The 13,499-nt window shown below is 39.1% G+C and overlaps 1 protein-coding gene across 4 annotated transcripts in view; it reads right to left on the bottom strand.

Annotated features, from left to right (window-relative positions):
- The window catches only part of UNC13B (unc-13 homolog B), a 237,681-nt gene that overhangs the window by 141,165 nt on the left and 83,017 nt on the right, over positions 1-13,499 (bottom strand). For all 4 annotated transcript variants that reach the window (XM_027769818.1, XM_027769819.1, XM_027769820.1 and 1 more), the window contains exon 8: positions 9,208-9,265. In XM_027769818.1, coding sequence (XP_027625619.1) covers positions 9,208-9,265 — 58 coding nt within the window. The remainder of the gene's footprint in view (positions 1-9,207; positions 9,266-13,499) is intronic.

The following is a 13,499-nucleotide window of genomic DNA, read 5'->3' as shown; positions in this document are numbered from 1 at the left end:
GTTTTTTTAAAAGTGGGGTTTTTTTTTTTTTTTCAGATATAGTAATTGACTAGGGGAGACCTTCGGGATATCACCAATAAAAGAAACACTACAACTTTAAAAGCTACTTAAAACTTTCAATCAAGTTATTTATGGGACACAATTGCTTTCTCACTTTTCCTCTATCTCTCTCTTGTCAAAATTTTAACAATAATAATAAATAAAATTAAGTAATTATTTTTTTAAAAGGTGGGTTTTTTTTTTTTTTTCAGATATAGTAATTGACTAGGGGAGACCTTCGGGATATCACCAATAAAAGAAACACTACAACTTTAAAAGCTACTTAAAACTTTCAATCAAGTTATTTATGGGACACAAATGGTTCATTATCTGTTGATGAGGATGTGTATAGTATTCTCAACTGGAATGAGATGTGTATCATGCTTGGTAAAATCTCTTTACAATCTAAATGATGTATAGCAATTGAATGTATAAATAATCATAATTTAAAAAAACCTTTTCAATCAAAGAATTAGTGGTGTTGAACTAAACTATGTCAGTCTCAATAACCACCTACTATTAAGCGAAGTCCCAAATTCAAACTAAAAAGGTCTCTGCAATAGTTTGCCTATTTGGCCTGAAAGCATTTTTTAATATATAAATATATATATTCTTACTGATTATAAAAAACATGTAAGTTCTTTAGAGAAAAATTTGGAAACTACAATAAAGTACAAAGAAAAAGATAAAATTTACCTACAATCCTCCTGAGAACCACTATTAAAACTGTATTTTCAGGCCAGCAGGTAGCATAGTGGTTAAGGTGCCGCACTCCCCATGTGGCGGAATGCAGTTTAAGTCCCAGATCTGCTGGTCTGAAAAAACATGCCAGGAAGACGTGTGTGTGCCCAAAATCCCAGGCGGAGAATTGGAGAAGGGATTGTACTGAGGCCATCCCTCCAGGGGCAGATTTCTCTCTCTTTCTCTCTTTCTCTTTCTCTCTCTCTCTCTCTCTCTCTCTTTTTCTCTCTCCCTCCCTCCTTCCCTCCCTCCTCCAGTGAGCACACATGATCTATGGAAAGGAAAAATTTTTCTTGGGATTTTTTTTCTATGCACATGTATACATTTTTTTAGATAGCTGGGAACATCTTAATTAGTTTAAAATTCTACTTTTTAAAACTTATACAAATATTTCCTGTATCTTAAAAAGAAATTAAAGGTATATTATTCCATCACATGGAAATACTACAAGCATCTATTCTTTTGGGGTTTTTTTGCAATTTTTCATCACGGTAAATAAAACCTATATAAATCTTAATTTATACTTCTAGTTATTTTCCTTGAATACTTCCTAGAAGTGAAATTCCTAAGTTAGATAGGTTGCACAATAACTACACAGGAAATTCACACATCCTAGCAGTATTTGTGAGTACTCATCTCATCACTCATATCATCGAATCCTTGCCAGATGCTGAATCACTTTCCTCAACTGCAACCAGAGATGCTATCATTAATACAGTGGGCGAGGAAAGCAGACATGTATCAAAATTGCAAATAGCAATAAACTGTTAAACTTGACATTAGTAAAACTGATAGAATGCACTACTGCATTCTTTGACAAGACCTAGGTAAAAAAATCTTATTAAAGATTAAAGTTTGGGGGCTGGCAGGTGGCATAGTGGTTAAGGGCACTGGACTCCCACCTGAGCAACTGTGGCTCGAGTCCTGGACCTGGTGGCTTGCTTTCTCACTTTCCTTCCTTCTCTCTGTCTCTCTTACTCTGTTCCTCTCTGGTCAAATTAAGATAAAATAAATAAATAAAGATAAAAGAAAATAATTATTTTAAAAAAAGATTAAAGTTTGAATACATTATACAGTTTAGATACATGTGGCAAAGGAACAGACCAGTTTATTCCTCAGCATCAACTTCTGCCACAATCCCTGTAGCTAAGGTAAATGTTTACGTTATACCATTTATTGCAAGCAAGACTCATATCAAATATGCAGATTCTATTGTAGAGCCTCATAATATCTCTGGAAATTGACAAGTAAAAATATATTCAAGGAGATAAGACTTGCAAAAGTAAGCATACATGTTTCAAGTATATAAAAACAGTATGCATCTCTTTGTATCTGCTACCAGCTACCAGTTGAGGCTACGTCTGAGAACACATCCTAAAAGAATAAATATAGTGTCTCTCTCTCTCTTTTACACATAAGAACTCCCTAATATATAAAATTTAATATGCTAAAAAGTTCTGGAAGTAAAGTAAGGAGAGGCTGTGGTGGTCTTAAAAATGACAACACAGCTGCAAAGGCAGTTTAATGAGGGGGAAAGATTTTATTTATCAAATGATGGTGAGACAATTAGTCACATGCAAAAACAAAAAACTTAGACCCTTAATTCATACCACATAAAATGCAATGCATGAGGCCAGCAGGTGGCATGGTGACTAAGGCACTGTACTCCCACATGGCCTATCATGGTTCGAGCTCCAGCTTATGCTGGGGATGTGTTTATGCCCAAAATTCTAAGAGGAGAATGGAGGAGAAGGGATTGCAGGGTGGCCATCTCCCCAGGTGGGTGATTTCTCATTTTATCTCTGTCTCTCTTCACCAAGTACATGTACCCTACAGCAAAAACCTAAAAAAAAAAAAAAAAAGCAATGAATGAGGAATTTTGAATATAAGATAGCAGGTGACATTGTAAAGTTGTGTTAAATTTTTAGATGTTACAGCAGTTTTGTCATCTTATGTGAGTAATTTCCTATAAGGTTATAAAAAAATAACTTTTAAGAAACTTAAATTGGGGCCAGCAGGTAGCATGGTGGTTAAGGGTGCTGGACTCCTACATGGCCGATCACAGTTCAAGTCCCAGACCTGTCAGCTTGCTTTCTCACTTCCTTTTTCTCTCACTCTCTCTCTCTCGCTCTGTCCTTCTCTGGTCAAATAAAAATAAATAAATAAATTTAAATAAAATAATTCCTGAAAAAAAAACTTAAAATTTTATTTAGTAGTCTTATTATTAATAGTATTTATATATATACACACACACACATATATATATACACACACACATATACATGTATATATGTAGATAGACAGATTTTTTTTTTTAAGAGAGAGACTTTTACCTTAGGTTGTGTGCATGTGCCACATGCCAGAGAGACAGACAAAGAGAAAGCAAGAAATCACTCCCTAGGGGGACAGCCATGTCACAATCCCTTCTCCTCCATTCTCCTCTTGGGATTTTGGGCACACACACACATCCCAGCATGAGTTGTTTTTTGGGGTTTTTTGTGGGTTTTTTTGAGAGGTTTTTGCTATAGGGCACATGCACTCGCCAGAGAAAGAGAGAGACAGAGACAGAAAGTGAGAAATCACCCCTCAAGGGGGATGGCCATGCCGCAATTCCTTCTCATCCTTTCTCCTCTTGGGATCTTGGGCAGGCACGCACATGCACCCAGTGTGAGTTCAAGCCACCAGGTCAAGGACTCAAACCGCTGTCAACTACATGTGAGTCCAGCGACATAGCTATTACACTAACTGCTGGTCCTGCACAGCATGACTTTTAAGTCGCCAGGTCTGGGACTTGAACTGCAGTCAATTAAGTTGAAGTCCAACAACGTAACCATTATGCCACCTGCTGGCCCCTAATACTGATATATTAACCCTGAAATTTGCTTGTGTATTTTAGGATACAGCAAATGAGTAAGCAATGTGACATTCTTGGAAACAAGGGTTCTTACTGAAAAACAAGGAAGATACACACAAGGAACGGAGAAAAATCATGAAACACATTGTGGGGAGGGTGTTAACTGTGATACCAGTATGAAGATAGGAGTTGTGTGTGTGTGTGTGTGTGTGTGTGTGTGTTTCCCACCTCTATTCACTCAAGGAACCAAGAAACAAGAGCACTCCTGCAGCAATGACCATAACTAGTGCCAAGATCTTAACTTCTAAATACCAGTTCCAACTAAAAATAACTGGGACTCATAAGAAAAAACTTATTCTAAGATGAAGAAGAGAAAGGACAAATGAACCTGAAACATCTTGTACTAGAAAAAGAAGGAAGTGACCAAAAAATGATGAAGCCATGTCCAAATAAACACAGGATCCAGTGTAAAGGAACACATATAGGCCAAAGTTGGGGCAATTTAAGCCTCAAAAAATGACAACATTGGATAATAAAGACTGACTTGAAATAAAAATCTATAGGTCCACAGTGATATTTATTAAAAAAAAAAAAAAAAAGAGAGAGCGAGAGATAAAATGTTAAAAAAAAAAAAAGAGAGAGAGAGATAAAATGGCAGGACAGAAGGAAAAACTCTACAGAAGATTGACAGCTACTCAATAAAAAAGTGTAACATAATAAGAAATAAATATTTGGTCTTTTCCTGGCACAGAGGCTCAAAAGACCTTGTAATTCCTTGAGTGACAGGAGTAAAAAGAGTGTCTTTAGTTATTCCTAATAAGCCCTTTTCAATCATACCTGAGAGTTAATGCTAATGAGGTAACATCTGGAGGATGAGGCTGGTTGCCAGAGTAACCAACCATGCGATTAGAAGGGTGGAAATTTCAGTCTCTCAATCCCACATGGGGGGAGGGGAGAGCACACTGGAGGTAGAGTTAATCACCAGTGGCCGATGATTTAATCAGTCATAACTACATAATGCAGTTACACAACATCCCCCAAAATGAAGGAGTCTGGAGAGGTTCCAGACTGATGAACAAGAACACATCCACATGCTGGGAGGGTGATGTTCCCAAAACTCCAAAGGGACAGAAGCTCTATGTTAGGGCTCTTACAGACTCACTCTACATATCTCTCATCTGGCTATTACCTCATTCTGTGAACTATTCTAGCAACTTATGAAACCTGAGAGGTATTCATGGGAACACCAGAGTATAGCCAATCAGTCAGAAGCACAAATGGTAAGGGCACTAGACATTATAACTAGAATAAAATATTTTTCTAATTAAAAAAATATATATATCATAGATGACTAAAAAGGTGTTTTGCTTTGTTTTATTTTTTAATTAAAGATGATCAAAGATGGCCAGCCAGGTGGTGTGGAGGTTATGGTGACTGGATCCCACATGAATCTGTGAGGTTCAAGTCCTAGACCTGGCAGCTTGAAAAACACAACGGGCGCATGAGCATACACCACGGAGGCTGGAGGAGAAGGGATGGCAGTGTGACTACCATCCCCAGAGGTACTTTCTCACTTTTCTTCTGTCTCTCTGGCAAGTACATGCATCCTATAGCAATTTTTTTCAAAAAGATTATGATTAAAGAGAGAGAACAAGGGAACCAGCAGTTAGCATAATGGCTATGTCGCTGGACTCCCACGTAGTCGACCGCAGTTCGCATCCTGGACCCAGTGGCTTAAAACTCACGCCGGGCGCATGTGCATACGTGCCCAAGATCCCGAGAGGAGAATGGAGGAGAAGGGATTGCGGCGTGACCGCAATCACCCTGGGGGGTGATTTCTTGCTTTCTGTCTCTCTGTCTCTGTCTGTCTGGCTGGCGAGCGCACAAGCCCTATAACGAAAACCTCTCCAAAAAACAAAAAAAGAGAACAAGAGCAGATGGTCTTGTGGTTAAGGAGCTGGACTCCCACAAGGCAGACTGAGATTTGAGTCCCAAACATGGTGGCTTTTTTTTTTCCCCCTCTCTCTCTGTCTCTTTCTGAAGTACGTGTGTCCTATGGCAAATTTAAAAATAATAATGAATTAAATTAAATAATTCTTTTTTAAAAATAACAACAAATGGGGACCAGCAGATGGCATAATGGCTATGTCACTGGACTCCCATGTAGTTGACCCCAGTTCAAGTCCTGGACCCAGTGGCTTAAACTCATGTCGGGCACATGTGCGTGCGTGCCCAAGATCCTGAGAGGAGATTATGGCGTGGCCATCCCCCCTTGGGGGTGATTTCTCACTTTCTGTCTCTGCACATGCTCTATAGCAAAACCGCTCAAAAAAAAAAAAATGTGTGATTCTTGATTACATTATAGTATGGGAGGAAAAAATAGCTATAAAAAGTGGATACAATTTAGGAATTTTTAACATGGAATGTATTTTAGATGGTATTTATTTAATCAATGTTAATAAATTTCTCGATTGTAACATGGTTATGTAGACTGTCCTAGCTCTAAGGAGCTATAGCTTAGGACATGGCATGAAATGTGTACCTTACATTCAAATAATGCAGAAAATAGGTGTGTGTGTTTCTGTGTGTGAAGACAGTGATATAGACAGAGTTAGAAATAATGAGAAAAAAATAAGTGAGAGGAAGAGGAAAGGAGCAAATGTGACAAAAGTTAATCACTAAATGTACTCAAGAATAACAGGTGCTCCTGGTACTATTGTTCATGTACGAGGGAGCAGGAAAGAGATAGGAATGAGCTATTTATAAAGAAATTAAGTAGCCAGTAAACATACGAAAAATGTATGAGAATTAATCAACTTTCTCATTCTTTATGACTTTATTTCCTTCTGTTATCTTGGCTTTTTTTTTTTTTTGCTTTGTTTGTTTGTCTTTTAGGTTTTTGCTATAGGATGCATGCACTAGCCAGAAGAGAGAAAAAGTGAGAAATCACCCCCCATGGGCAATGGCCATGCCACAATCCTTTCTCCTTCATTCTCTTGAAATTGCGGGCATGCACACACATACACACACCCAGCTTGAAACTCAAGCTGCCATGTTCAGGGCTCAAACTGCTGTATGGGTGTCTAGCACCTTAACCACCAAGCCACCTGTTGGCCCCAGCTTTTGCTCTTTAATCATTCAACTACATTCCATCAAATAGGTGAAGGAAAAGAAAATGAAATTTCAATCATTCAATTTCACTTCTCATAAGCAGTCCTAGGAAGATGATTAAGACATACAAACTTTAATTCACAACATGATCTTAGATTCAGATTCTTCTAGCCACCATGACCTTAAATGCTTTACTTTGAATAGCAAAAAGAAAGAGAGGAAGACAGAGAGAGAGAAGAAAGGCAGGGGGAGGAAGAAAAGTCAAGCTGTGGGCCTGAGGTTAAGACGGCTGGATCTCACATGGTCAACTAGGCAGTTTGAGTTCTAGGACCTGGTGGCTCAAGAAACACCCAGGCACATGTGCATTCATGCCCAAAATCCCAAGAGGAAAATGAAGAAGAAGGGATTATTACGTGGGCACCCACCCCCGGGGTGGGGGGGGCAGGCGATTTATCACCTTTTCTGATGATGATGATGCATACACCAATAAAGAAAGAGAAAAGGGGGTGGGAAAGGAAGAGAGAAAGTGAAGTGGGAAGTCAAACAGGAGCAGGGTGGTAAAGGCAACTGACCGCATGGCTTGACTGCATGGTTCAAATCCCAGATTTGAACGACTCAAAAAAACCTAACAGGTACATGTGTATACACACACAAAATCCTGACGGGAAAGAGAAATGGAGTGGAAGGGATTCCAGCATGACTATTTACCATGGAAGGGTGTATTCTCACTTTCTCCCTCTGTCTCTCTCCCCTGAGTGCATGCACCCTCTGGTAAAATTCTTAAGAAAGAAAAAAAAGGGTAATAAATTATGTGAAAAACAGGTTTTCTTTAAATAAAGGGAAAAAATGTTGACTTCTGTCATTAGTTTCACGTTTCTCAGGAAAATAGCATTTGAAAGGTACAGAACATGAAGCAACCAGTGGATTTACAGACTATGGACAGAGGTTTTCCTTCTCAAGAGAAATATGAAGGGAGCATTCGGAAATCAGAAAAGTCATGATATGTTTTTCTATTCAAAAATGCATCATGACTTTTCTGGCAACCCACTAGCATAACACAGTGGTTCCATGTGCTATGGAGTAAGACTATGTGTGCATATTTACTCCACCACTTACTAGCTACATGACTGATTTGTGGTGAACCACTCAAATCTAATGCTTCTGTTTCTCCATCTGAAAAATGGGGACAACAGTAAAATCTACATCTTAAAATTTAAGTTAGAGTAAAATAAGGAATAGAAAATATTTTTTTTTAAGTTTTGATACAGGGTATGTGTGTTCACCAGACAAAACAAGAGAGAGAGATAGGTGTGAAGGTACTTCCCAGGGGAATGGTCATGCTCAAATCCCTTCTCCTACATTTCCCTCTCAAGATTTTGGGTACATGTGCACACAAGTCCATTGTTTTTTTCAGGTTGCTAGATCAAGGACTTGAACCACAAAGTTGGCCACATGGAATCCAGTCCCCTTAACCAACATGCCACCAGCTGACCCCCAAAATGAAATTTCAATCATTCTATTTCACTTAGCATCCCTGGAAAATTTATTTAGAATGTAGAATAACACCTGGCATATCGTAAAAGCTCAATATATGTTAACTGTTATGACTCGTATTATTCTTAGCATTACTAAGACACCTGCTACTACCACCACCACCACCACCACCACCTTTAACCAGTAGATGACAGTTTGGTGTTTGATTCAGGAAACTACGGCAACACAGAGCAAGCATAATACAAAGTGCACGCACATCACAGATTGAAAAAGTGAAACAGAACAAAATCTCAGTCAATCCTTCAGTGTCTCCTCAAATTGGTCTGGAAAAATCTGAGAATAAGGTATCAATATACCAATAGTGCACAGCTTATTTCAAGAGGAGTCTGTGTGTTTTGAATAAATTAATCCAGTTAATCATTTATAAAACTTTACCGAGGTTTACTATGTATTGGGTATTGAACCAGACACCAAGAATACAAAACAGAAGAATATCTATATCTTTAAAATGTAATGTTCTTGTCAAAGAAATATACATAGATTATAACATCTGATAGGTTATATGATGGATGTATGCACGAGGTACAAAGGAAGCACAGAGGAAACATCACTAAGCAAGACTTTGGGAAAAGGAGACAACAGAAAGATTTTTCAAAAGGTAATATTTAAACTGAGCCTTACAGAATAAAAACAGGTAAATAGGGATAGAGACTGTAAAACCCTCCCCCTATAAGTAAAAGCTAGCAACTGGAGAAAAAGAATGAGTATCACTTTCCTGCCTTCCAGCCACACAAAACCAAAAGAACTCTTCCTAAAGCTAATAGGCAATTAGCCATTGAGGTATGCCTCCCAAAATATCTTCTGTTTACACACACTACATCTCTACCCACCCCAGTTTGAAACAAGTCATGTTTCAAAAGGAATAGAAAGCTGCAATTAAGAGGTTCTGAGACAAGTTTCTCACTTACAACACTGGGCGGCAGCAGTGGGCAATGGTTTCCTCTGGCTTTCTTCTTGACTAGAATACTAGAAATAGAAAGGAGAAAAAAAAAAGATACAGTAAGAAGTCCAAGGTGAGGGGCAGAGAGGGGCTGTACCTGCCTATAAAAAGGTTTATAGTGTTTGTAATCAGATTTTTATTGAACAGAAACAGAACAACCTGTTATTTTTGTGTGTGTGATCTTATCATACAGACCAGACTATCAGTTAGGGCACTGGCCCAGTGAGGCTAACACAGGATAGCAAAGCTGTTCTGACCATGGGCACCCACTCGGCTCTCCCAGGAAGGTGCTGGGCATGACCTTAGAATATATCACAGTCCTCTGAGTTTTCCTGGGGCTGATATATGGACTTCTCCATTCCAGCGAGAGAACGGAAAACCTCTCTGAGGCTGATTTTCTCATCTTTAAGTAGTAGCACTTTTTCCCTTATAAGTTCACTTAGCATATAAATCGCTTATTTAAGCATATAGTGTAGTATCTAGTATCTTTTAGAGTTCCCCTTCCACTTAAATTCTAGCTGCTCATACCCCACCCACTTACCATCCACCACTACCACCAAAACAAAGCAAAGCAGGGTACTGAAGTCATAAAGACATGTTCTTTAAAAAGGGAGCTGTATTGAGGGCCAGCCTTAACCACCATGTGTGACATGGTGCACAGTTTGAGTCCCAGACCTGGTGGCTTGAGAAACACACTGCACATACGTGTGCACATGCCCAGTATCCTGAAAGGAAGGATAAATGGAGAAGAAGGGATTGCAGTATGATCATTACCCATGGGGGAAGCTTTTCTCTCTCTCTCTGTCTCCGTCTCTGTCTCTCCCATAAGCACTCTCACCCTCTGGCAAAAAAAAGTGGGGGCTGAATTAAGTGTAAGTTTCGTGGATGGGAAGGATTTGAAAAGGTAAAATGAAGAAAGAAATCACTTCTCAAAGGGGATGGCCATGCCACAATCCCTTCCCCTTCATTCTCTTCTTGGTATTTGAGGTACGCATGCACACACACCCAGTATGATTTTCAAACAGCTGAGTCCAGGACTCGAACTGCACAGTTGGCTTGTGAGATCCATCTGTCTTAACCTCTGCATCACCTGCTGGCCTGGAACTACTTCTCTGAACACAAATCATAGCTAGTAAATGCTGAAGTGATGATATAATTAGAAAATTATTTTGCAAATCCTAATAAAATAATGATTATCATTTACTGCTAATAAAACCATTACAGGGACCAGCAGTTAGCGTAATAGCTATGTCGCTGGACTCCCACGTAGTCGACCGCGGTTCGAGTCCTGGACCCGGTGGCTTGAACTCACGCCGGGCGCATGTGCGTGCGTGCCCAAGATCCCAAGAGGAGAATGGAGGAGAAGGGATTGCGGTGTGGCCATCCCCTCTGGGGGGTGATTTCTCGCTTTCTGTCTCTCTGTCTCTCTCTGTCTGTCTGGCGAGCGCACGCACCCTATAGCAAAAAAAACTCTCCAAAAAAATAAATAAATAAATAAAAATAAAACCATTACAAAAAGGGCTGATGGAAAAACTTTACAATGAGTGAAATAGGCTGACAATACTTGAGTTCACTATTGATTTATTTTTTAATTTGTGAGAGGGCACATGTAATCATTAGAGAGAGACAGAGAAAGAGACACAGGAAGTGAGAAAGCACCTCCGATGGAAAATGGTCATGTTACAATCCCTTCTCTTCTACTTCTCCCACTTTCCAGGATTTTTGGCATGTATACACATGCATACAGTATGTTTTTCAAGCCACAGGGTCTGGGACTTGAACCATGCAGTTGGCCACATAGGATCAAGCCACCTTGACCACCACACCATCAGTTGGCACCACTGTTGAATTTTAACATCACTAAATGTGGGACAAAATAAAACCTCCCTACCAGAAAAAACAAACAAACAAACAAACAAAAACACCTTTAATCTAAATCTTGATTTAATCCTCAAAATACTACATGCAGTTATCAACTTAAAGGAAGTAAGAGGGATAAAGGAACATGATAACTAAAACCTTGAGGACATTATCAGCCAATCCAGAATGTGCATAATTCTATAAAGCCAATGAGGGAAAGGGAACAGTTACACAATGAAAATTATTTAAGTGACATAACCACCAAATGTGTATATCTTGTTTAAATCCTGTATTAAATACATCAGCTATGAAAAGATAACTATGAAATAATAAAAGAAATTTTAACTGAAGATTGGGTATTAGCTGACAGTAAGAAATTAGGCCCAGCCTGGTGGTATAGTCCACAGCAAACTGAACTGCAGGGTTGGAAATCTCACAGCTGAGAGTTCAGATCCCCAGGTCAGGCTGAAAATATGTTGAGCATGTGTGCTTGTGCCTGGGATCCTGATGAGCTGAGGGCTGAGGAAAGGGGATCGAGGTATGATGGGAACCTGTTGAAGATGCTTCTCTCTCTCCCCCACATGTAAACATGTGTTCTGTATCACGAATAAAATAAACTTTAAATAAAGAAATTACTGTTAAATTTAACATGACAGTGACATTGTGGTTTATTATTTTAAAGGCATTATCAGTTGCAAATATATACTGATATAGGTGATGTTTGGGATTAGTTTTTAAATACTCCAGCAAAAAGAAGAAAGATGGGACCAGATGGTGGCACAGCAGTAATGCAGCACTCTGAAGACCGGCCCACATGACAAGGTTCCAGATTTATAGCCGAGACCTCCCTAAATAGACATGTGTCCACGATCAGAGCTAGCTGAGGCTGAAGGAGGATGGTAGTGTGAGGACCCTGTTGGAGTACCTGTCTGTCAGTCTGTCTCTGTCTCTCTTGCTTATGAAGGAAAAAAACACAATAAACTTTAAAAGAGAAGCATAATTCTGTATTTTTCACATCTTTGAAAATTTGCATATTACAAAGTTTTTCAATGGAGTGGTAACCACAATGAGACAACACTTCACACCTACTAGGATGAATATAATAAAAAAGATGGATAATAAAAAGGGTCAACAAGAATGTGAGGAAACAGGAACTCATATATATTGTTGGTGGGAATGTAAATATCACAGCCACTTTGGAAAACAGTTCAGCAGTCTCTTAAACAGTTATACATAGAGTTACCATCTGAGCCAGCCATTCCTCTCTCTCTCTCTCTCTCTCTTTTTAATTTGCCAGAGGGGAATTGCACTTACTGGAGAAGAGACAGAAAGAGAAAGAAAGAGGGGCTAAGTGAAAAGCACCCCCTGTGAGGAATGGGCACACTGCAATCCCATTTTCTCTGCTTCTCCCTCCTGTTGGGATTTTGGACATGAACACACAAGCACCCAGCATTTCTCGAGCTTCCAGGTCTGAGACTTGAACCATGCAGTTGGCCATGTGAGATCCAGCTGCCTTACCCCCCACATCACTAGCTAATCCTGATTCACCAATTCTACTCCCAGATACATGTGCTAAAGAATTGAAAACATAGTTCCACATGAAATTTTGTACATAAATATTCATAGTAGCATCATTCATAATAACTAGAAAGTAGAAACAGGGCTAGTCCTAGCATAGTGGTCAGTTGGCTCCCATACGACCAACTGCATGGTTTGAGTCCCAGACCCAAAGTCTTGAGAAACATGCCAGGCACTCCATATTCTACTTCCTAAAAATATATATTTATTTTATATATATATAAATAACTGCATTCATCTATGTAGGACTCCAGCACCTTACCGCCAAGCCAGCTACTGGCACCATACCATTTTTTAATAATCCGTTGTATACAAAAGTAAACAAATGTATCCTTCCCCCCATTACCAATAACAAAAGCACGCCCCATTTCTGATGCCCCAGATTGAATTGATTATGTTCTCTTTGCCACACCAGACTCATTAATAAATTAATGAGATAAATAAGAAGAGTAGAACCAAGCAATGTAATAATCTAAATATTCTTTAAAAGAGCACACAAATAAGGGAAATATCCAAATCTGAGAGAGAGGAGAAGGATTATATAACAAAAGAGGATAGATTCCCCAGTAATAAGCTCTTTGTCCAACACTCTAGAGTCAGCTAGTGCCTCTATCTGGGGGACAATATGAAGAGCAGAAAAGAAAAGCAAGAAATGGAATCTTCTAGTGAAATGGAAAGCAATCTTTCAGCTGCCCTTTGTCTTTGATGCAATTTAAATAAACTTATTCTTGGAATGACCCTATAACATAGCGGTTAAGCACTGTGCATAGAAGCTGGATCCCACATGGCCAAACGCAGTTCAAATCCCAGCCCTAGAGGCTT

The sequence above is a fragment of the Tupaia chinensis genome, unplaced genomic scaffold, assembly GCF_000334495.1.
Source record: "Tupaia chinensis unplaced genomic scaffold, TupChi_1.0 Scaffold000093_1, whole genome shotgun sequence".
Taxonomy (NCBI): Eukaryota; Metazoa; Chordata; class Mammalia; order Scandentia; family Tupaiidae; genus Tupaia; species Tupaia belangeri.
This window is presented reverse-complemented; position numbering and strand designations above follow the sequence as displayed.